This window comes from Heliangelus exortis, chromosome 5 (assembly GCF_036169615.1).
Source record: "Heliangelus exortis chromosome 5, bHelExo1.hap1, whole genome shotgun sequence".
Lineage (NCBI taxonomy): Eukaryota > Metazoa > Chordata > Aves > Apodiformes > Trochilidae > Heliangelus > Heliangelus exortis.
In genome coordinates this window covers 5,386,313-5,412,207 of record NC_092426.1, presented here as the reverse complement: position 1 = coordinate 5,412,207, position 25,895 = coordinate 5,386,313, and the positions used below count along the sequence as shown (strand labels likewise).

Below are 25,895 nucleotides of genomic sequence, written 5' to 3'. Positions count from 1 at the left end.
GCTCTGTCAATGCCAGTAGGATGTTAAGGACAGTACATGCCTCATTTGAGAAAAAAACACTGTAGTTTGAGCAAAACCACTGTGCTTCAGCCTGAAATCCTAACAGTGAAAATCAGCTATTCAGCATTTCCATTGCTCAGACTGGGATGAATTCAGTAACACAAGTGAAATTCAACCCTGAAAACCTCACCCTATAAGCACTGATAGAAGTAAAAGTTATGCAATTTTTTATGAGCTGCCAGTCTCAGTCTTCTCGATTTTCTTCTCAAAGATATTTTTCTAAAGAAACAACAATGGCAACTCCTTCAACTCTGAAGGCTTACTCACTCACAATATGTATTGAGACCCCTGTCTTCTTTAGCTGGAAAAAAAAACAAACCAAAACAACCACAACCTCAAACTCCCACCAGCTCTTGAGAGCCATGCACTTAATGGAAGCAAAAATGAAATTTCAGTTTTGGCTCAGTGTTACTGAGCAAGCTGAGAAGTGCAGCTGTAGTGCTCTTAAAGGAAAATGTTATTGTCTGACACAGCACTCACCCTTGCAAATAAATGCCTGGTTACACAGTAGTAAGGTCCATTGGCTTTATTTTCCTTTTCTTGGGAGAAAAAAAAAAAAAAAAAGTCCAATGGCATTTTCAAAAGCATGTGGGCAGGAATCAGTACAAGTTAAGTGTAAAAATGTGGCTGGGCATCCAACAACATAAATTCTAGGAATCTGATCTGTTATCCTACCTCACTTTCAGAATAGAACTGTAATATAAATTCTATAAAAGGTATTTTGAAAGTTAGGTGTACTTTCCCAGATATTGTAGTCAGAGGGGTTTTGTTGTAGTAGAGCAAGCTCCCTCCCAAACCTCCTTCCCAAGACACCATTATCACACCTGTTCTCTTAGCTGGGAAGCAAAGACTTTGGAAGAGTCTACGTGCAGGGAAATCTGTTTTACTGCTACTCAAAGAGAACAACAAATAACAACACACATAAAGCAAGTAATTAACATAGAGCCTAGGTAGGTTACTATAGGTCAGCTCTGGCACAATCAGATTAAACCTCCAGATGTTTTTTTCATATATTAAGTAAATCAGGAGAAATAGATGTAGATTATTGTAGAAACAAACTTGCAGTGGGGAAAAATGTAAACTCAATTTTTAGTATGCTGTTTATTCCTTTCTTTTACTTGAAAGCATTTGATAGTCCATAGGAAGAAAAGCTTTGTTTTCCTACAGCTTCTTGAACTTCTGTGAACGAATGTCAGAGCCCAGGTGACTGTGACCTCATTGCACCATGACATTGAGCCAAGTAAGGCTATGAAGAGGTTCAGAAGGTGCAGGCCTAGGTCAGCAGAAACCTTCAAACAATGCAAGCACTGCACAGCAAGTCTCTGCAATCAGCCTAGAAAGAGATCACCAAAGGATCAGATCCCCTGATCAACTTTTCATCGACAGGTCAGTCAAACATACTTGGCCTCAGATTGCTACTCCTAAATTTTGCTCCATTCTCACAAACTTACAGCAGGAATCACATCTACTTTATGCACTACAGCATCCTAGAAATTCAAGTGCCAAGCCTCTTTTTATCACTTAAATAGTTAAAAAAATAATAAAAATCTATCCAGCCAGGCAGAGATTTAACAGCCTGTGCTGGTATATAAAGGCTCAAGTTATGATCATCTCAAAGACACAGCTGCAGGAACAAGGAGCTATATGAGTTATCCAGGGGACTCTACTTTCACACCTCATGAAGTCACAATATCATCTCCATTTTCTACAGAAAACTGTCAGGTCCAGCTCTAAAGCTCTACACAGCTTTGCTGTGCCCAAACCTATGCAAGGTACCTCAGGTTTGTATTAAAATCCTTTATTTGCCTAATGTTGAGAAAAAGGGTATGGCTTTCCACCAGGTTAACCTGTTACAGACATGGCCAAGTTCAAATAAAGAAGTTTAAATATACTGAATTATTTGTGCTTAAAAGCAATTCAAGGTGCAGGTAGGGATGAATGTGAACATCTCAGCGTGATGAAATCCTGATTTACATGGAAGATGCAAACCATGTCATTAACCTAATTGTGGCAGCCATGCTGTCTGTCCCACAGCACAGAGATACAGCTGCCTAGAGAAAGCAAACACAAGTTTGTCAGCATGAAACTCACACACAAGACAACACTAAAATCAAAGCTTCACAATTCCAGTTTTAAGAATGTTTACCAAAGCAAACTGTCTCATGTACAGAGTGAAGAAAAATTTCCAAAGGCTTCAATCCTCCCTACACAGGTCAATCATCAGTCTGTGTGTAGGGTGTGATTTCCCAACCTGTAACAGAAGGGATGGTGCAACTGCACCTTTGCTCTCACTCCAGTCTCCCCACTCTGTGTCTGCCCTAAATCCAGCTATGGGATGCTGGAACATCAGCTTGCCCAGCTGACTAGTACAGATAATTTTTTTTTCTCCTCCTAACTGCATGACCACATAAGGGTGACTGATGGCACAAAAATGGCAGTAGGGGAAAACCTGTAGCAATAGCTTAAGTCTTGATATAAGTTGACCATGAAACCATATCCTCGGTTCATTAATTACTAAAAAGTGAAATGCAATAGGAAGTCTATCCTATCCCATAATAGATTAATATGATAGGATTCTTATCAGGGCATCGATTGCAGTGAAAACTTCCCCTCCCCCTCTTCTTTTCCTAATAACTTTTTAATTCTTCACCTAAGCAAAATGTCTCAGGTTTCAACCTATACAGGTGAGACCGTGCCAGCTTTGCAATAAACAATTTAATGGATGTTGAAGTCAGCTAATTGGAAGTACATCTTAAAATTATTAGATTTAGCACCATGAAGGATCAAGGTAAGTGCTACCATTACTCATCTGCTGCTTAATATTCATCAGGCACCTTCCTAGCATGACACAACCCAGGGTTAGTGCAACTCAGCATGGTTTAAGGACAAGGAGATGAAATTTCTCCCATAGATTCTGACTTCAACTGGAAGATCATCAAGAATGATGCCACACCTGAGGGTCTCCGTGGTGCTCTTTCCTGGCTAGGTAAGGAGAAGCCACCTGAGGAGCCTTTGGCTTCACCACTTCCATGGGACCTGCAGCTTTCTGCCCCCCCATTTTTACCAGGGACTCTACTGCTACACCAGATTTACAAAGCCTTGCAAATCCAGGACCTTACTCGGTGTAATTGCATGTAGTTAATCCAACGGTTTTAAAACACGTTTTGGAAGCCTCTGTCTTGAACATATGTCAATGCTGAATTAGTGAGAATTATCTGAAACAGTTGTCTACAAAGCAATACAGGTATTCTCCCAAAATGACCAGTGAAACATTTAATCTGACTATAACAAAACTCACAGAAACTGAAGCCAGTGAAGCTGTCAAATGTAGAAGGAAAACAGAGTTGCATGGAATACGAAGCAAAGTTATTCCTTTACAAACGTTACTTCCTTTTAAAAACAAGCAAACTGGGACCATCCTATTTGAACATGTATTTAAAAATACATCTTTTGACATCACACAATTTTCATTTTTGTCACACAGGAATCTTTTTTCCAAGAGGGAAATAAATAGCACACAATACTTAAAAACAAAACAAAAAAAAGAAAAAAAAAAAAAAAAAGAAAAAGAAACAAAAATTGCTGCCTTGCCCCTGAGGTGCTAATGTTTTTAGCATTTAAAAAAAAGTTTCTGGTGCAAGAAGGAGATGCACAAAGGTGCAAAAGTGCCTTTTTCTTTTCAGAGCAGTGAAAAGTTACAGCTTGCCTCTCTTCTAGGATGCTTTATACACTTAATTCGTATCTTTCATAATCAAAATCTGTATCTAAAATGGCAGTGTTTATGCATACATCATAAATTCAGTGCTCTGTGCTGAGTGTAGGTGGGGGAGAGAAAGGCCTGAAACGGGCTTTCTTCCACTACCCTCAAACCTACTTACATCACCTGTAGCAACAGCAGAATTATTTTCTTTCTAAGCTTTAAGAGGCCTCGTAAGAAGAGGCTTCAAATATACCACTTGTCACTGAGAAAGTTTAAGTGATCATGGTTTGAAGTATGGCTTTTCACACCACAGTTTTGTTTCCGATTTTTAAAGTTTAAAATTCAAAGGTTCCACAGTCCAGTCCAAGGTTTTGCAGTTTCCAAAACTAAACTTTAGCCTCTCTCTCAAAAAGGACAGAACTATTATCTGCCTTGTTCTAAATTAAGTTTAGCTTTTTGCACTAATACGCCACGTATCATTAAATATGCTTATTAATTAGGTGCCTGTGAAGCTATAACTTAACATTATTATAGTTTTGCACTCTACAACAAAATTAGACATTTTAAGCATTTATTCATATGTAGGTAAGGAACTGGTTCTTTAAGCAAAAAATTGCTATAAATTTATAAATACAAATAGTGCTTATGTTTTTCTTCATTCATGCTTGAACAGATTACAAACTGAATACAATGAAGTTACGTTTAAGCACCCCACATAGACAAGAGGGATCAAAGAAAAGTTTGCTGGTATATACTATACTTAGTTCCAAGACACTATAAGTTACTTTTTCACTGTTCAGTGTTCCCTAACTCTGCATTAGTTTTAAGGCTATATATACAAATATGTATATTTCAAAGTTAGGGAAAGACAAATATAGCAAAATGCATTGTACTACATTTTCCTATCAAAAAGTAATTATACATCAAGTTTTGATTCTGTTTAACTGCAGTAAATGTTACAATCTACCTGTTTTACTGATTTTCCTTTTGGGGAATCTGCCTACTAAATGAGTAAACTACATATTAAATACAATATTCTCAACCAAAAAGACAATACAAGGTGCACAAAACAGCAGTTTTGCAAACACGACTTGAAAACTTAATTTTTGTATGCTCAATGGGAGAAAGCTAAGCTTAAATCAAATTAGTTTATTATCTTATAAAATTTTAAATTAGAATTTTAAACAACGAACAGTTAAATATTGTCAACATGCTATATCTCAAATCACAAATACTATTTAACCACTACTCTCTCATTCTAAGTAAGTGGGTCAATTAAAAACACACACCATAAAATGTTAAAGATTGTCAGGCTTTGACAAATGTATTTTTATCAAACAGTAGGCAAATTCAAACCAATGCACATCTTCAGTGGGGAGAAAAAAAAACCAAACACAAGAAGCCTGGAAAAACCCACACTTGTAAAAAATAGGGTAACAGATTAATCCCACATCATCCTCTAGCATATGGCTATGTCTTGGGCAATAATCAAAATCCTTCCCATTTTAAAAATGGGCTACCAATTAATAAAAATATTCTTCCACAAGTAAAATATCATTTACAATGGCACTGACATTTTAAAAGGCAGGAAAAAAAAAAAAAAAGGAATTACACATTTGTGGATAAATTTCTCGTTCGTTAAATCAAGCTTTATTGATAAAATGGAATTCGAAGTATTTTACTTGGAACAGCAGCAGACCCAGCCAATCAGGATTGTAAAAATGCTGCAGACTCCTACTGTATGTAGAAAGCTGCCTGTTCGTGCTCAGTGATTAGTAGTTTCAGGTAAGGGTTAATGCAAAAAGAGGTGCAAGGACTCAAGGCATTCTAATCCCAAGATTCGTACAGGTATGAACACGATACCATTACCAGGGAATGATTTAACTCCCACTGAAGTCAAAATCAGAACTCCCTTCAGCTCAATGAGAGAGCAGGAGTGCATCCAAGAAAATGAGATACATTTGTTGAAGAATGTGCACTGCTCTTCACTGTTTCTCCACTGCCAAGCAAATTCACACACCGTAATTTCTGGGAAGTTGCCCACAAGTTCAGCTTTCATGTAAAACAAAATGTTATCTTTACAGTTTTGTGCACCTCCTGAGCACCTAGCTGGCTAGGCTGCTGCTCCTTGCAATCCAAAACCACAACATGAATTTAAAGGGATATATATTGTTGCATCACACAAGCCAAACATTTCTTCTAACCTTTATAGTGATTTAAAGCAGTTCATAATTAAATATGAGCATTTTGTACAAAGACAATTGCACTTTACAAAAACAAAATCATACAACATAAATTGCTGGAGTCTGATTTACAACATGAATTATGGTTTGAAATCACGTTTACAGAAGTCTGTTTTACAAAAAAAAGATCAGTTCCTGGGGCTAGATGTCATACTGCTGTCGTCAATCTCACCAACACATCATATTCCCTTCTTTAATTAAGGTTGAGGATGGGTGTTAAGAAGGGTCACTGAGGTTGGGCTGCACTTTCATTCAAAGGATGAAACGTGAACTCCACAGCTAGATGAGCAGTTTTACCACATATCGTCAGTTGAGGCAGAATCCTTAAAGAAAAAAGAAGGAACCCTTTAAAGTCTGGAGTGCCCATAGTTACAGCCATTTCTGGATAATCCAGACTGAAAAGGGTAAATATTTCAATCATTTTAGGAGTCTGTTTTCTCTCCCATTTCAGAAAAAGAGCAATTTAAGAAGGATCTAAAAACCACATACATGTATACTTGATAAATCATTAGTACCAAGACACTTTAAAAATCTCACCAAGTGTTTTATAATAGCCTCAAAATAATATCCTATGAACATTACTCAGAAGCATTTCTAAAATAGTTTGAAGACAAAATGGATACACTAGCAAGCTTAAAAGAACAGGACATGCCTCTTGCCATCTTTTGTGTTCTCAGCCCTCCCTCCCTGGATCAGAAGATACACTCATCCACTGAAACCTTCCTATAATTCAGATAAATTTTAATACTTATCATTTAAGGTAAGAGAACTGTAGTTTGGGCAACTGCAGGAAATCTTAATTTTGGATGGCAGTAAAACCACAGGGAGAAAAAAAATAACACATAAGAAAAAACAAGATGCAGAGATGTGCCATGCTCTAAATTGTAACCATATGGCCACAGTACATGGCACTACAACCATGCATCCAATGCCCAAGCACCCCTAAAATTTGGTTCATTTAGGTCCCCAGGTGACAGTGGACTTTGTGTAACTACCACACCCCTGAAAAATGTTTAACTGATTCCTGCTATCAGCTAAAAAAAAATCCTAGAATAAACTGGAATATTTCACTGTAGTGTTTCATAATCCATTTGCCTTGTGTGTCATGTCTGCTTCCTTTCCCATTTCTGTTTTATATTCAGCTTTCTCCCCAAAAGTTGGGCACACAGGTTAACACTGTGGCTGAGAAGTGGAACCACAGCTCAGCAGAAGCAACAGCCAAGTCAGCAGCAGACAGCAGAGCAAAATGCTTCCATACACCAACCTCTGGTGGTTTCACTGCTGCCTTTCCCAGGGGCCATGATGGGCTCTAACAACAGTGGGTTGTTAGACACTTCATTATCATTACTAAGGCTGCAGGAGGTAGAAATGCTACTCCTGGTTAGAAGCACTGACTTACTGATTCCTTTGAGAGAAAAGAGGCTAATTAAGTCTCTGGCAATACCACGCATGGTAATTTCTTAGCACTTAAGTTCTGCAGCCTTCATTCACAGTAGTACACAAAATTCATTATGAACCATAAAGAACAGTTGGCACGGAGGTGTAAGTGAAAAAAACCCCCACACACCCCAGAATCACTAAAATTACCCTTTGCAAAAGTACCACCTCCAGTTTTCTCTTAAAGACCAGAAGTAGCAAAGGAGAACAATTTTATGAAAGACCAAAATGGTTGTGTATGTTTCAAGTGCAAGGATTAAGAATAAAAGCAGTAGTGAGTAAAAACACAGGAGCTGTTTGCCAGTTTCTGTATTGGAGTTGCCAACATCATCACAAAAAGAAGTTTGTGTACTGTATATTTGTGGAACAGTGACATGCTCCAGAATGTATCTTGATGGTGAAGCATCCTCTTTCCAGCCACCATTTAGGAATTTTTATGGTAAAGATATAATGAGAGCTGCCAAACACACTCGTACCCAGCTGTAAAATCAATGCACAATTCTTTATGTCTGGATGCATTCTCTTATGTCACATCTAAGCATGTGATAGGTAAAGGATTGATTTAACTACTTTAAGAAGTACAGGAATTTTGGTGACAGACCATCATATCCAATGATGTAGCTGAAGCTGAGATAATTGTTCATATTATAGAATTTTGTCCCCACTGATCAGTGGATCCCTGTCACTCTGATCACCAACATAAAAGATCCTGAACTGTGTGCTTGCTGTAAGGTGCTTTATGTTTATGCATAAAAGTTCTTACACAGTCCATTAAAAAAATTAATACATCTTTAAAGCTGTTAGTTACAAATCTGTTTAACCTGAAAGTACAAACTTTCACTTCTTGCTATTTGGAGGAAAATGTCTCCCATAATAGGGAGAAAAAATATAAGACTCTGTTTCATCTGGCAGAAAAAAATTAGGAAACCCAGGCAGGATTCAAATAATAACATTCCAGAGGACAAACAAATCAACCATACCCAACCTTGAGACTATGATCAGCAAAAGGCAGCAGCAAAGAGTTGCAAAACACAGTTGAAAGAACACAACATGGCTATTAGCTCTTTGGGGGAAGGGGTTTTTTAATAACTGGGTGAGGGATGAAATTTTCATTAACTGGGGGGAGGGAAGATAATGTAAGAGAAAGGATACTTACAGTATCATCATTCCTGTAGGGGTTCAGTCTGTTATAAACTGCTTCAATCACACTCCGTCTAGAGAGGAAAGAAAAAAACAAAAACAAACCAGGAGATTTTAAGGTTGTGTGCCTTTTTTCTTTTGATTCACTCAGATTGTCCCAAGCCCAATTTTAATTTAAAACTCAAACTTCAAAAGCTCTTAAATTTACAGAACCAAGTTCACTGCAAGTTAGCCCTAACTGTAATTAAACACTGAACACAGCTACCATACCCCTTCAAATCTTCAGGTTCAAGAAAAAAAAGGCAGAATACCACCCCAAGTTCAGCAGGAGAAGAGCACAATCTGACATCCAGCTGAGGCTGTAACGTGCTTTGGTGCTATGCCTCTGGACCTTCAAATAGGGTGTCAGAAAATTTGATGGTTGTTGAGTGCCCTGGGCATTTGTTTTTTTGATGAAGACTGCAGAGGTATTTCATATGATATGGCACTTGCACAGGGGAACAGTGGTTTTGGTTTTCCAGACACACAAGAATTGCATTCTGCTTTTAAAAAAAAAAGCAATCGTTGGCATATTTAAGATTGCTTGTTATTAACGTCCATCTCTGGGATTTTCTAATTTTCTAGTATTGATAGGAAATATATTGATAAAATATTAATATAAAAATTGCAAACAACAAAAACAAGCAACATGGGGAGGATTGTTTTGTTTGGGGTTTTTTTGATTGTTTTGTGGTTTTGGTTGTTTTTACACACGGTGAAAAGGTTTTCAAGAAAAACTGATACTTTAAAAAAAAAAAAAAGACTGAAGGAAGAGGAAGCTTTTGTCTTACCCAGTACATAACACAACAACTTTGGAGGGGAAATAGGAAGGAAAGAGGGTAGTAAAAAGACAGAAATTATAGATTGGACTTGGAAAGTAATTTGCTTCCAGATCCCTTTCTGCAGAAGCAAGTATGACCAAGTTGCAGGCTGCAACTGCAATACAAAACAAACTTCAAAGAACAACCTTTAAACTGCTCATGAATGCACGCAGAGCAATCACAAAGAAGAGCATTAGGGAAAAAAAAGCAGATGACAGGCTTTATAATCATTCCATAACACTGAAAAATCAGGAACTACTATGCAGCACTATCAACATCACAGTGAACCAAGTGAATGATTATAGGGCACAGTAGAAGAGGCTGAATATAAAGCAATAAAATCAAGCAATTATACACAAAGCACACTGCGTGTATGAGCTGGAAAGTTTCCCTTATTTTACATGAAGTAGGAAGCTGATTCTAAAGGCAGGTTTCTTGATAAGCATTATCTTCCATCCAAATTGGCAGCAGTGCTTTGAGTTACACTAAAATCCAATTAAATCCATAATTTCACCAATCCCTATTCAAACTAGCATCACTAAGACACTAAAGCCCCCATGGAAGTCAGTCACTTCAGCACTGCCTCATAACCAGGATGCTAGTGGTAGCCAAAGGAGACTGAGAAAAATCAGTTTGTATGCCATATTTCATGAATGACTCATCAATAATTCAAAGACTACAGCAACATATCCTAATTAGATGATGCTATTATATATAAAATTGCTTCTTTTCCTAGTCAAACAGTTCATCTAAGAACAACTCTGCTTTGTGGAAGCTATGTTTACACTTTGGTTATCATTTTTTCAATTACATTCTTAGAGTATTCATGTTTTAGTGTGACAGTATAAAAAAAAAAACACAACTCTGAAGAGTTAACAGTGCACTAGTCTGTACAGTATGTGCCTGATCTGTTTCGTCCCAGCACAGGTTCATGAACAGTTTTCTGGATCAAAAAGCAAATAACCAAAGTGCATGGCATCCTTTAAGACTGAGAAGGCAACAGAGCATCAACACTGAACTCTTCAAGGACAAAGCCTATACAAAGTTGTGAATTTAACTTCCCACTTTTCTATTTTTGATAGACTTTTACCTCCTTTTCAGATTTACCACAAGCAGAGAGATCTATAAAAGCAAACTTTTAAGCAATAACAACATTGCTTTAGCTTTAGACAAGAAAAGAACACTGCCAAGCAAAGCATCATATGCATATCAACTCTTAGCACTGTGGAACACATCCAAGTTACTACTAAAGTCTGTGCACTATTTTTTGCATCTCCACATGTAACCTCCCACCCAGAAGACCCAGTTAATTACAAAAAACAGACACACTCAGGCCACCCTTAAAAAACCCTCTGTCCTTCCCCAAATTAGTTTCATGTTTTAGCAGTGATTCATAATTAACTTTGTTCTTATGCTTCTCCTTTTCATTCAGAACAGAGTAGTAAGAATTGGAGAACAGATCATCACCTTTTATCCGATACCCTTCTTCCCTCCCCCCACTTTTAAGAGTGGCCTTCCAGTTAAGTTTTGCTTTAAATCAAAAAGCACATTTACATGGAGGTGAACTCACTTGCTTGCCAATTCACCCCCCGGCGGGAGGTTTGGGATGCTCTCAGTTGCTAACGTACGCATCACGTGGACTAAGTCTGGGACTCCTTCACCCTGCTTCTTTATGATCTCTGGGAATCAGAAGTACTTTTTTTGTAAGTGCAGTCCAAATTTAACTTCAAAAGATTGAAACACTCAGTTTTATAAAAATGCAGCTTAACTTGTTAATGTATATATATATATATATATATATATATTAAAAACAAAACGACAGCCCATATTCAACACCGTAATTGTTAACCTTGGTTCCATGAGAAAAAGAAATTGTAACAGATTCAACAAAGATATACTGAGAACTGGAAACATGCACACTGGTTTCAGAAATGCACAGCTACCTAATAAAAGTGGGAAAAGAATTCTTTAATGGCTTTCCTGCCATACATTAGATATAAAAGAAGATATAATATCTTCCCAACAAAATGCTCTGGGCACGAGGCAGATATGGGCACCAACTTTATGGCTGCAATAGAAGACAAAAGATTATCACCACGATAGTAAGCACAGTATTTTCAAGAAACAAAAGATTAGACAAGTAACTGTCATAGCTGTATGTGTATAACACAATACTTGTACCTTACTATATTACAGCAACATGCCAATTTTAGGAAACTAAAAGCCAGGGACACGACATTTAAGAAACAGTTCATCCTCAACTGAGGGGATATGTGAATATTGAGAAGTTATTTAAAGCTGACCTACTCCCATCTTCTATGTGAAGAGAATCTGTACTGTAGCCACAGTCATGTTTGCCAAGAAATTAATCCTTTAACTTTATGCTTAGGCTGTGTTTTGGTGTTTGTTTTTTTATAACTTGTCAGCATGTATTTCTATTTGAACTCAAGAAATTTCAGACCATACCACCTCTAAAGAGTCACTCTTTAAATAGGGATGAAATTTAAAGAACGAGCATACTTTTAAAAAATGCATCTCAGGAGTTTCTTTGTAAACACAAGCTCTTAGAAATACGAGATATGAATTATTAAGACTTGGAGCTGTTGATCTTCAGGTGAATACTGCAGGACACATACAGTCATGTGTACATACCTGCATATAAATACATGCATGTATATACATGCATACTATTCTTCATGTAATAAAGCATTTACACAGCTTGGAAGAGTAGTTGGAATTCACCAGTATGACATTCGAGAAAAAAAAAAAGCAAGCAAACAACCCTCTAGCATTCAGTTTTTGACCTAAATGATAATTCCAGAAGAGCATACCAAGTTTTCATTATATAATCAGTGAGGTAAGGCACATTAGAAGCTTTTAAAACCACCATGTATCCAGTCCTTTTTTAGTTAAAAAACAAACCAACCAACAATCATCAATTACTTTGTGTATGTAATAGTTTTTCAGGACTGTGTGTGCTTACAAAGACCATCAGCTCTGCTTTTTTCAGTCTAGCTGTGTAAATTATTTGCAAGGTACAGTGGAAACACTGTCTAGCCCTCAACCAGTGTCAAATTCTGCAACACAAAGCTTTAAGCTGTTTACTTCAAAACCTACATTTTAAAAACATGACACCGTAACACCATAGGCACCTCAAAAACTTGCCATTTCCTCAAATTCTACAGCCAAAATTCATTTTATCATCTAGTATTTAAGTCAATACATAATCTAGCACTCTTAAATCTGAATAAGAAGCAAAGATCTCAGATTTGGTTTGCCAAGTTCTTTTATTGTGCAATTTTGAACATCTAGTATATTCTACATTGTGCTAGTGCTAAAGTTCTGCTGTACAAAAATAAGGAATTTGTAGTTTTCCTATACTACACAGTTTCACAACCTGTAACTGCAGTACATTTAACATACAGTCTCCACTAAATGAATACATTTATATTTTGATATAACTAGAGATACACACTGAATGAACACTGAAGACACAACAAATGGAGTCGGGTCTGCTAGCTGTGTTTGATTTATTGGAATTGTCTTCTTTCAATACATCTTAAAACCTTCCCACCCACCCTTAATTTACTTTTAAACCTTCTACACATTTTCATGGCATCAAGTACTGGAAAAATGCACTTCCAGCCCTAAAATAAAGGATTCAAAACACATCTGTTTTTTTATGTTCTGAATAGGAATCCCACACAAAGTTTAAGAAAAAGCTAGAGCTTTAATTTTTTTAAAATTTGAAATATAGGAAGTAAAATCAGCTAACTTAAAATGATTTATCTCTAGATAGGTAAAACTATTGCAAGTATAATCTATCAAGGAATGTTTTTATGTAAAAAATTGAGAACAGAAAAAAAATTAGACATGTTTCTTTTTAGAGTCAAGACATCAGTAACACATATTAGTGCAAATAACAGCAAGGCATTTTGGAATAACTGATTACTTCTACCATGAAGTTCACGTGGCATTTTAGGAGCAATGCTGATTTATTGCAAGTAATGGCACAAAGATGCTTCTCCACACTTGCCTCTTCCATGAATATCTGTTGCTACAAATCCGAACCACAAACAGATCAAAATTGTTAAAAGGAATGTCCTAGGTATGGTAAGTAAGAAGTTTTCTGTGTTCTCAAAAATCTAAATCACCTGTTCTAGGTGACCATCAGTAGTACTACACTCCACTAAGTCTTAAAATTTGTACCACTACTTATAAAAAAATATTCTGAGCTGAGGGAACACAAGTACAAGCAGAAGAAAATGCATAATAGTAATGCATCAAATCTCATTACTATGCTGATGTGCATAAAAAAAACAATATGCATTTTCACCAAGTTTCCATTTTAATGAATTTTTACTTCAAATTAATATGATAGATTAGTAAGATAACTCTAAAAGTACCCTTTACATTTTCTAGTTCCTTCTGTTGAAGATCAAGTTTTTAAAGTTAAGTACTTCCATTACTGGAAGTATCCAGGATAACAGCAAGATTATTCACTGTAGTGTTTAAAGTTTCAAATGCTGTAGCTGTCCTACCCTACACCAGCCAACACTGAATTATCCATTTACACCAGGAAGAAATTCAAAGGCACAAAAATTAAGTTAAACACAACGAAGTTAATCAACTCCTACTCTTGAAGTTCCACTTTAGTTCAGCCTTTCAACTTCCCTCATGAGGGAAGGTATAAAAGGCCAAATTCTGCACACAGCTGATAAAAATCACTGCTGGCTTGAATAGTGTTTACTACATATTCACTTGTTTAAATATCTTTGTGCAACAATAGACAACTGATTGAGGACAACTAAAAAAGGAGCGAAGACTCTTGAGGGGAAGTACACTGTATTTCCTCGAGTTGTCCAGACATCATCACATTAAATTATTATTAAAGTGCTTTTTAACTACATACAGAATCCTTCTGCCTCTATGCCAAGTATCACACTTTGCTCACTCCTGAAATTTTGTACTCGTATAAATGCAAAGTACTGGCAGCCAAAATTGTTGTATGTACCATAATCACACAGTTCCAGTGCTTGGGTTATTTGCTTACAAAATGAAGTGTCTGTACAAAAGTGTCAGCTTTCCTCATCATTATGTTCCTGGGATACAATGAGACCAGCTGAAGATTCAGCCTGAACTTGAACAAGTTTTTGTATTCTAGGTCATGGGTTTGCCTGAATTCAGACAAAAAAATAATCTAAGACATGAAGGTAATAGTTGACCAAATTAGGACAGTTAGAATGCTCTCAACTGACGTGTGGTTTTGTAGCAATACTTCTGCACCAATTTTGTGAGTGGGATTATGTAGTAAGCTCTTCAAATGCCTGGTGCAAAACTGCTCACTGCTTTGAAATGGAGAAAGCCACCTGACAGGTAACTCAATGCAGTGTTGGATTTGGATATTCCTGCTAAGCTGTCAAAAAGATTCACACTACTGAGTCCTTTGCATCAGCCTTTACTAGGCAATTGCTACATTAAAACATGAAATGTCTGTCTGGACAGTTATTCAGGGGCAGAATGGCTGTGGTTTGCCAAGATGTGAGGGAGTGAGCCTTTGAAAAAAGTGACACTTCCTGAAGAAGTACTTTAAAATTTCACAGTAATTTGTCTGAACCCAAAATTCCCATGTAGACAAGTCCTCTGTGAAATTTCTGCAGCTGCACTGTGTTGTTTCCATGTAAGTCAAGGAGTAAAAAAAGGTGCACAATATATTCCTCTAACTTACTGATCACTGATACCATAAGTTGTGAAGAACTGTGTACTGTGCCCTGTGTACCATTAATGATTCTTGGAGTGTATACAACTAGGCTTGGAACATATAGGTCTAGAAGAATCCACTTCAAAAACAGATTTAATAAATGCAAATAAAGCATACAGCTTGTCTTGTTTCAGAAACAGAAGTGCAAGCTGTGTTTTTTTTAAATACCAGAAAGGCACTATAAACCCAGTCTTAATGAGAAACATTTTAAACCAAACTGATTTCATTTGGCAAACAGATTATTTTAGGTGAACTAAAACACCTAAGATTTGCCATTTAAAGTTTAACAACTCATAAAATACAAATGTAAAGCAAAATTCTGAAGTTATTATCAGAGAAGGATGAGTTCCCAGCTTTTGTTCATCATGAATGCTTCAAGACTAACTTTCAAATTTCTGACATACCTTCAAATTAAGTAAATATGTTAGCAGGTGCCTTAAAGATGACAGTAATAAAGCTGCAACCTTGCCTTAATTGGATAACAAAATATTATGGCTTACTAATTTGTTGGTTACTATATGGAAAAATGACACTCCAAATCTTCACACTTTGCAAAGTACTCTGATTATTTTATTTAACTCCATGTAACAGGAACCAGGATTTACTGGTCAGAAGTTAGTGCTGTCAATGGACTCATGAAGAACACTGAACACAAATGAATTCTTTCTCTGCCACCCTGAATAACTTTCAGAGCTATAGGCTGCTGCACTTTCATAACAGAATTTTTTCAGGACACACATTAGGACTATATGAGTGTCTTTTTCAGAGATGTACACTAGATGGCCAATGGCACTTGAAGGTCTAGTAAAAAGCCTGTAGGTGTTAAGAGTTTAGTTGTTGCAAAGGGAAAGGGGCCAGGGGGTCTGTTTAGAAACAAAGTTACTTATTTTTTTTTAAATGATCCACCTTCTACTCTGCTTTCCAGGTACTTGTCCAACTCTGCCTCTCTTTTCACCGCCTCTGGTGATACCTTTGGTGCATTCGGAAAACAGATCAATATCACACTCATGTTGTCTCGACTTCCCTGGTAGAAAAGAAAAAAAATTATATATTTGAGAATGTATACACACCAGGCTAAGTACACATCAAAGCATTATACACACACACACACACAAAAAAATCTATAAACTGTATAGTATCAGAATACAACTGACATGGATTAATATTACCATTAGCCTAAATTACCAAATGCTCCCTTACAGAATTCCAGGAGTCTGCCCATTCATTCACTGCAACTTTTAGATCACTTTGTTCTTTCCTCTTTTATGGTCTGAAGACTACATGGAGCCAATTACAGGCAGGCCACTGTCTTTTAAAAACTGACATTACTAATGAGTGATGTACAATTAAAAGTTGAGGTCCATCTGGCTTTAAATACTATCCAGTCATTTTGAGAAAACAGCTGAATATTAGATGGGTAAATAAAATCATCACTTCTTAAAAACTACTAAGTGGAAATGTGTTGAATTCTGCCACCTAAAATCACAGCTATTAGGGACTTTTTCCCCTTTTTTCTTTTAAAACAAGGAAGGTTACAAGTGAGAGAACCTGTTAAAAGACCAGCTCGAAGGGGCCCAGGCCTTCACACAATAGCGTTCTTTGAAATGGAAACATTTAAAACTCCAACTAAACAGCACATTAATACTTGAATACATTAAAATACAAAGACATTCTGCTTATGAAAAGTAACTGTTTAGTTTACTATTAATACCCTTGTGCTTTGGTCTACGAACATGCATCCATATGCTTAACTTTTAACACCAATTAAATCCACAGAAGTCAGCAAGATCAAGAACAAGCCAGTCTTTAGAACAAGAATATATGGACCTACAGGGAAATGCTAACAGTTGGCTACTGAAAAGCTTGCAGCATCCACAGAACACTGTTCCTTCCCTGGTATTTGTTTTCAGGATTACCAGACAAAAATATGCATTATCAATCTCCCAAAGTGTTGGAAAACAACTGCATTTCCCCAAGGGGGCAGAGTGAACTTGTTAGCCATGTGGCAAGAGCTGAGATGCTTTCTTGACTGTTTCGTGTAAAAAACGTTGGCTTTTTTACATTATGACTTAGAGCTTGTCTTTGGAAAATTAAGAGCTATAAAACTGAGTGTTTCAAACCTCTTCAGTAACTGCACCATCCCACAACTTATTAATACAAAGCAGAAGCTATTGTGGACAAAAATCACCCAAATGTGTTAAACAAAACTGTTGTCTTCTATGTGAGCTACTTTCAGAGCTGTGTGACACAACCCTGCATAAGAAATACAGTAATTAAACCAGAATAAAAACTGGGAAGTCAAATAGTCACAAAGTCAAGAAGAAATTTTTGAACTGCAAAATATGAAGTCTACCTTCATTCATCCTGCATTCATATTGGTACAAGTATGACAACAATGTTACTACTGAATATCCAAGGATGGAAGATTAGGAAAAGAGCATTTCCCATCCTGATTAAGTACTGGGAGTTAAGGTTTTGTAAAGTATATTGTGTAACAGAAAACAGCAGGGTTATTGTCCCTGGATTGCCCATAAATTCCTATCAGCCCCTAGTTTTCCAGTGATCAAAATGTCTCTGCATATGATTTTAAATTCTTCATTAACCAAAACCACCCAGAAAGCCACACTGTTTCTCCTGTGTGTTTGCTCCCCCTCTATCACCATGTTTGTGGGAATCACAATAATTACTATCAAAGCCATGTTAACACAAGCCATTGGATGCTTATGGACTGGAATAAAAACTTATTATCTGGTTCATAAACTTCTAACAGTGAAAACACAATCAACTTCTCCTCTCAAGTCTGGCTACCTTGTACAAGCAGGTGTCAACTATCTCATTGCAAACTTTCTCAAGGTCGTCAGTGACTTCAAGCCTGGATCTTACAAAGTCACAGAGCTCTTCATTTCCCATAACATCCCAGATACCATCACAAGCCAGTATGATGAACTGATCATCTTCTTCTGATCTCTCAATTTCATAAACTTCAGGCTCAGGTGAGACTAGCTGTTCTGTGGGACCTTTCCCATGGACACATTTGTAATCAAAGTCCCCAAGTGCCCGTGAAACAGCCAGGGAGCCATTCACACGCTGAATCATGACAGAGCCACCTGCGTTCTGGATACGCTCTTTCTCCAGTGGATTGCTTGGTTTGTGATCCTGTGTGAAGAAGTGAACCTTCCTGTTTCTACAAAGTAACCCTCTCGAGTCTCCACAGTTGATGAAGTATGTGTGTTGGGGAGAAATCATGACACCCACAGCTGTTGACCCACTTCTGTCTGCGCCATGTTTCTTCTCGGAGATGACTCTCATGTGTTCATCGATTTGCAGAAAACCTGTTCTGATGCCACTCTTTACACTTTCCACAGATGGTGGCCCATCTGGCCCTTTAAAATCCTGGTTGCTTGTGATGTGATCCAATAAATGCTCACAGCAGTACTTGGCAACCTGTGATCCAGCGTGCCCATCGTACACAGCAAAAAATGACCATCCATCAAGTCCATTTGGCAAACCAATGACAGCAGTGTGTGCATCCTCCATTTCAACTCGCCAGCCTTGCATACTACTCAGCCCATAACGAAGCCCATTCCCTTGCCCCTGGGCATTATGCTTCTCCATCTTTGGCTTGTCTAAAAATGCTCCCATGATGACTTTCCTTCAGCTCTATAAAGGAAGAGAGAAAAAAAAATTAAGATATTTCTTAAGCATCCTATTGGAAACTACTTAATAATAGCTCAAACAATGCTAAGATGACAAAAATAAACCCACTACAGATGTTGGAGAATGGCTTGGTAAACAGACATGGCAAGGACACAGTGTCCTTGGTGGTTTTGTTACAGAGTTTGAAAAAGTAAGGTAGCAGTTAAACAAGGTGTGGGTCCAGGTGGAAAATCCCCAAGTGGGGGGAGCGTGTAAATGTAACTTTTCAGTAGTAGCCAATCAGTAACTGACTCATAGGCATAATTAACAGAAACAGTGTAAATGTAACCCTGAACTCTCAATAAAGTTGAAGCTTGTTTATCAATCACATTGATTGCCCACTTGTCTTCCCTCCTTGCTCCCGACACACAGATACATAGCTGACTTTTCTGTCCCTCTCAAGTCAAATTTGCATTGCTTTCACCTAATTTAAACAAGAACACTGCTACTAGCTGAGCTGCACTTTCCATTTTTGTAATTATTTTCAGCTGTTTTACTTGAACTTACATCCTACTCATGGTTCTGGCAGAAGCCTCTGGTGTAAGTATAGATGAAATTCATTTGAACAAGGACTAAACTGACACACCTGGATAGCTGTGTTCCTTGTTACTCAGCAAATGAAAGAGTCTAGGACAGTGACATTCCCAAGATCCCTACCTGCTGGCCACAAAGTCCTGCTCACACTCTGCTCTGCTGGTAGTGATGGGGAAATAAAAGCTAACTTGGCTTTTCTTGGGAGGGAGGAGGTTTGAGGGACTTAGTTTGTTTTTTTTTTAAACAGATAAAGTGATCCAAGTGATCAAGATGATGCCAGAGGCTGCATAAAGGAAGAGGCAATGCCAGATAACTAGAAGCAAGACTGAGAAGGAACAGAGCAGCTGTCCCTTTAGGCAGCAGCAAGCCATTAGTTTGGCTCAGCCATCTTGTGAAAGCTCACCCGTAGAGTTTCAGTTAAATTACACAGCAAACTTCTTGGATGTCTGTGCTGCAGATTTACTTAAAATCTTAATGCATTTGTGCTTCTCTGAAAGACAACTGCCCCTGACAAGTCTAAGGAAATGTTTAAAAATAAAATCATAAGCATTGTAAATTCAGGCTTCCTTATTCAAACCAGACCAATATATTGCACATCCTACCCTCCCTCCACCTCCCTTTATTAGGATGTGATGCAGCAAATATTCATGCTTACGAGAATAAGAATTTTATTTGCAGGGAGTGTAAACTGACTGGTTTATCTTCATGATTTTCACACCCTAACCATTCAACCCACCCTTCTAATCCACATCAGTTTATTTGTGCATTTAAAATATGCACATTTATTTGTGCGTATTAAAAAAGAATCATACAAAATAGGTCACACACTTTACATACTTGCAAATTCTGCCTTGGGAACCATCAAAAAGTGAGCAAATCACTGTTATACAATATAAGGGAACAGAAAAAGACTATGGGCTTTTCTGTTTGAAGACAGTGGACAAAAATTAACTGTGAGAAGAGTCTGAAACTGATTTTACCTTAGGCCCTCACCAAAGAGCTGCATTAACAGAAAACTACTGTATTTGGGGTTTTAGAAGATTTTAACTTCTTATATGTGAAATACATTTGACCAGTTTTCTAAGTTATCCACTTTTGGATAACATGCTTTTACTGCCATGTAACTCCAGCTGCAACACAAATGACAATATATCCAACAAAGCTTTTCAGGTTGCCTCTTCCAGCTATCAACCTTTCTGAAACATCTTTAGGTGTTAGAATAAACAGTCAAGTAATGTTTATAGTTGATCTCACCACAGTAATGACTCAAATGTGAGGCACAAGGAGTGGATATACACCCTTTGGCTGATGTGCTTGGTTTAAACAAACAAAAGCCACACATACTTCAGCTGTATGGAGAAACCTGTCAGCAGCAGCACACCTCTGCTTCCTCTCATCTCAACCCCTGCTCTTAAGTTCTGTCTCTTTTCAAGCAAACACAAAACATGATGCCCACACAAACTGTAACTGGCCAACAAAATATCCTGTATGCTGGTCTGTATCCTAAGCACATGCATGAGGTTCACATTACTGCAGTTGCTAGGAAAAAAATATGACTTGGACTTTTTTATCTTCACATGCAACTCCAGTGAAGTCAGAGTGATCAAAATAATTACAGAATGCTGCTGTAAATCAAATGGGGAATTATTTTGCAGAATAATGGACTTCTTCACTACATGATAGCACCAGAGTTTAAAGTAATGCCTAACACTTCCTTACTGTTGAAGAAATCACACAACAGAAAGTGGCTGCTCTATTATTTCATCTTAATTTAAAGCTCAAAAAGCACAAACTGCCCCACAAATGGTATATGCAACATTTTTGTCAAGTATTTTACCTTATTATTGTGTTTAAAACAAAATTAAACAGAAAAGCATTAGGAACAGGATACAGTTTAGCTGACCACAAGCACTGTCAAATTTGGACTAATGTCAGTTTTCCTTCTGATCTCTCACTTTACTAGGTACAGAGTATTTGGAGCTGTGCTTTGTAAGCTGTTCTTCCCTCTCAGTAGTTTGTCACGTAAACTACGTTTAAAAATACAGCAGCAGGTCACACACAGCTCTAGTAACTCATGGAGAACTGCTAGCAGACTTCAAAAATTAACAAATCCACTCTCCATTTAAAATCAAGTTGCCTTATCCTCCCCAGAAGGTAAACTGAAAGATCTTGGTATTTGAAACAAAGGTGAGATGCTGACAAATGATTCTTCAGGGGTGCATGCTACCCACCACAGATGTGAACAGAAGCAGACAGGAGGATAACCACAATGTGGTCACATAACTTCTACTTAGGAAATTATTCACAGCCCACAGCATAAAGTAGTCACCTTCTGAAAACTGCACTAACAGACTGCAGTTGCCTTCTTTGCAACACTCAGGATAATTGTACTTCCACCCGAATGCCTGTCTGAACCTGAAGGGGAGCAGACCAGGTTTTCAAAATCCTCATTCTATCCATAGGGTATCCATGGGGAATACGTGGGTTACTTGTGGATAGGATGAAAACACCAAGACTTTTTAGTTTTTCCAAAATTTCAATTCTTATTCAGAAAAAAGTTTAACACAACCAACCTGTGAATTCTTATGAATCAGAGGCTACCTGCTACTTCTCCCCCCACATTCTTCCGTGTGACTAAAACCTGAAGAATTTGAGATTTAGCTATTTAAAAAATCCCAGCTTAGTTTTCAAAGAAAGGAGGGAAGGGGGGCCAAAACACATAAACAGGCTGACAGAAGAAAAGCATGCCTCTTTCCTCCTAAAAATATCTTTCAGATTCATTTTTGAGTCCATATCAACAGAAACATCTTTCTCACATCAGTGTCTACCTACAGCACCAGTACATTTTTCATGAGGTGGTTTATGCCCAGTGCTGATGAAGCTGGAATGATGCCTTTAGTTAAGCATATAAGTCTGTACACAAATCAGATTAGACCTATAGCAGTGCAAGTGCCCAAGTTGCAGCACAACTTTGTTATGCACTAACATCAAAGAGAGAAGTCAGGCCCAGAATAGTCTGCATGCACAATGTGCAATAAAGCAATATATTCTGCAAAGTTTAACTTAGCCCTCTTGTATTTCTTTAGTCATCTTGCTAAACAGGAGTCTACATCTTATGATCCTTATTCTCCAGATGATTTTATTACCCTTCCCCTTCTTAGCACAACTCTGCAATCTTGTTAGACAACTGCAGTCTCATAGTAGGAGACAGACCCAGCTCTGTACTCTGGAAGCTTCAACTTCCAGGGTGCTCGAATGATGCACATAAGGTACTAAAGATCTTAACCATAAAGTTGAGTGGCAAATATACATCACTCACTGTTCTGGTTTGGTTTTGCTTTTTTCTTCTTAGAGAACAATTCTCAACTGTACTATAGTAGCAGTGCCCTGCAGAAAGATCAGAGGTGTAACACTTTCTCCCAAAATTGTCTCTTTAGAACACCACCTGGCACTGCAACTGCCACAATTAGTCAAGCAAACATCAGTTTTGATGATTCTTCCTTCATTACTTCCATTATTTTCTTCTACAAGAAAAGAGTTTTCTGCAAAGTTCCTGGATTTTTGGCTCTGGAGATGAGAGAGTCTTCTCAAAAGAAGTGAAAATTGATACCTACGCATAAAAAAAAAATATTAAAGAAACACATCTTTCTGTCTACAAATGCACCTAAAACCATGAGTTCCAAAATGCTGATTTTGCAGAGGTCAAACTGAAGGACAGACTCTATAGCAAGTGCACGAAAAATGAAGTTTCAGTTTGCAGACAGAAAAGGAAGAATAAATACTTGGACATAAAAAAAAAAAAGCAAAAAAAAAAAAGCAAGTAACAAGATCTTGGATAAAGCACAAGAGTGCCAAAATTCAATGGACTGCAGCATTAGAAACAAAACTGAAATAATGAATGGAGCATGCCAAAGAGTCAGTAGCTAAACTCCTTGAAAATAGACACAACTGGAGAACAGAGTGGCAAAGAAAAGGAGGGTAATTAGTATACTGCACCACAGACAGCCACGGACAACCACAGATACATCACTGGAATGCATGAAATCTCTTTGCCCCTTCATTTGTCCCTCAAATTGTGCTTTTAAGACAGCACAACCCTATCTCCTAATCCACATTAAAGCAAATTTTCCTGTTTTGCTACTCACTTATTCATTTTCTTAAATTTCAAATGAAGGAAAGTCTTAAATTGGTCATAAAGGACAGTTACCATAACTCCATGCAGCCCTGTGAAAAGACAGGGATTTTTTTTTTCCAAGGAATTCAGACAAGGATTTGACAGTTCTATCAAAGAAAACCAACCACCCCCATCTGAAACTTGTACTTTAACAACATGTAAGTTAGTAATCCTTTCTAAACAATGTTCATGTTGTATTCCCTCCACTAGGATAAGCTGCTTACATGAACCAGACTGAAGTCATAGGTTTGTTCTAACTAAGCAGAAAAATGTCCCTGTACTCCAATTCCCTGGAACAATTCTCCCAGTGACATTACACCCTGTGTTTCGTAATGAGCACCATGAAGAAAGATTACAACCTTTACTTGAACAACAGGACACAGAAGTCACCAAATTATACAGACTGCTCTTGAATAGAGCATCTGATCACTTCAATGTGGTCTGTGCAATTTTTCCCCCTGCCTTAAGCAGGCAAGAGGTCAGTGTGTAACTGTGCACATCCAAATGTTTTCAGAAGTTGGTGCCTGAATGAAAAACTGACAGTATGTACTAGATGCCCCAAATCAATGAATGTGAACAAAAAAACATGTCAGAGAACACCCCAGGGATGGGAAGAATGACTAAAATAAAACAGAACACGCAGATGAGGAGACATAATTACACCACAGTCATGGGCTGAATGAAGTCATGAAAAAGCTTCTTGCCAATGAAACTATTTAAAAGCTATTAGAGGCTATATGATGGAGTTCTGGCACTCACAGCTCAACATCATCAAGTACTGAAAATCACAGTCAATATTTCTGAATGTATACTTTCAGACACAGGAATATTTAGCCAACCAGGAGGTGCAAACTATATGAAAAAGCAAAAAAAATTGAAATACAGAAATGGGGCTATTTTAATAAACATGGACTAACACACAATTTCCCCACCAGAACACTTGCTTCTTGGTGAAGAAGGCTTCTTGGTGAACTGTAGCCTGAATTATATTTCAGTAAGAGACCTGCAAATAGAAGAATGTTAAGAAGAAACTACCCACAGGGGTTAGAAGGCTTGCAATAACATTAATGATTTTTAGATGTTAAGACAGATGTGGCATGTGGCAAACAAAGGGAACAGGAAAAGCCAGACAGCTGAAAGCATGAATTTAAAGAAGAGATACGTCAAAGCTCTCAGAGACACAAGAACATCTACACATGGATGCAAGTGAGAGAGCAAAAAACCCCCAAAGGTAAGCAAGTTAATGACTGCCTGTACTTCTCTCCCTGTAATTAATAACTGACAATTACAACTTCATACCACGGCAGGAAACACCAAATCACTAAACTTCTGATAGAGACACCTGTAAGCTCAACCTCTTAGATAGGTGGTCCACAAGCACTGCCATCTCACTGAGCTGCACTGTTCTTGGGGGGGGGGGAAGGGAGTATAGTTTTTTAACCATAGCTGCTTCTCTGTTTAAATTCCTCCCCCTCCTAGGAGATGACAACCTTTCTGACTGCCTCCCCACACTAAGCAGCAAAATACTTTATCCCACTTGTTCTCCTATTTCAATTTTGTGTGTGTGTGAGTATAGCAGAGCAGGCAGGGCTTAGAAGAGGACTGCTAATGGCTCAAAAAGTCTTACAGAAGGCAACTATTTCTAAACTGACACCCTCCCTCCAAAAACATGTTTCAGTTCTTTCTTAAAAGATCTTTTTTCTGCTCCTACCTACCTTTTCTGCAGATAACTAAACCTGCTCCAAGATTAAATTAGGAGCTGCTATTCTCACTATGGAATTATGCTGGCTGATGTTCAAACTCCCTCCAACAGAGACAAATGTAAACTGAGTTTTTAAAAAGCAGGCCCTGGACATTGAAAAAAGTAATTAATCTTTCTAACAAATTGTTCTGCAGAAATCTGAAAACAAGGTGATGCAGTTTCAAGATCTCTTTATGGAGTTGTTTTCATTTTGTTCTGATCTATGATGGCTGGGAACCTCAGAACACAAATAAGATAGTACTTCTTGGCTCAGACAGAATACTTGGTACTTTCTAAACATTTGTACTACAAACTAGAGGTGGGAAAATACAAGAAAAAAAAAAAAGCACTAGGTAGAAGTATCAAAGTGAGAGAAGCTCAGCCACAAAAAAAACCACCCGTGTAGACAATCAAAATGGTATTAACAAGTACTATGGAAATCCATGAGGTAACTGCATACATTCATATGCTGCTCTCTGAACAGTAGGAGAATGAAAAGCCAAGGTTCTTGCTTGAAAACATTAATAAGCAGAAAACATGTCTATGCTG

At 37.6% G+C, this 25,895-nt stretch overlaps 1 protein-coding gene across 4 annotated transcripts in view; it reads right to left on the bottom strand.

Moving 5' to 3' along the window:
* Positions 1 to 4,314: 4,314 nt before the first annotated feature.
* Positions 4,315 to 25,895, bottom strand: part of PPM1A (protein phosphatase, Mg2+/Mn2+ dependent 1A) — a 29,220-nt gene continuing 7,639 nt past the window's right edge. For 2 of the 4 annotated variants that reach the window (XM_071745284.1, XM_071745285.1), the window contains exons 2-6: positions 18,010 to 18,861; positions 16,108 to 16,225; positions 11,011 to 11,119; positions 8,597 to 8,654; positions 4,315 to 6,326 (exon numbers count right to left, since the gene is read on the bottom strand). In XM_071745284.1, the coding sequence (XP_071601385.1) occupies positions 6,297 to 6,326; positions 8,597 to 8,654; positions 11,011 to 11,119; positions 16,108 to 16,225; positions 18,010 to 18,843 (1,149 nt within the window). In that variant the 5' untranslated portion in view covers positions 18,844 to 18,861 and the 3' untranslated portion in view covers positions 4,315 to 6,296. Of the gene's footprint in view, positions 6,327 to 8,596; positions 8,655 to 11,010; positions 11,120 to 16,107; positions 16,226 to 18,009; positions 18,862 to 24,537; positions 24,560 to 25,895 lie in introns of those variants that run through there. The other 2 variants (XM_071745286.1, XM_071745287.1) reach the window with 2 other exon arrangements.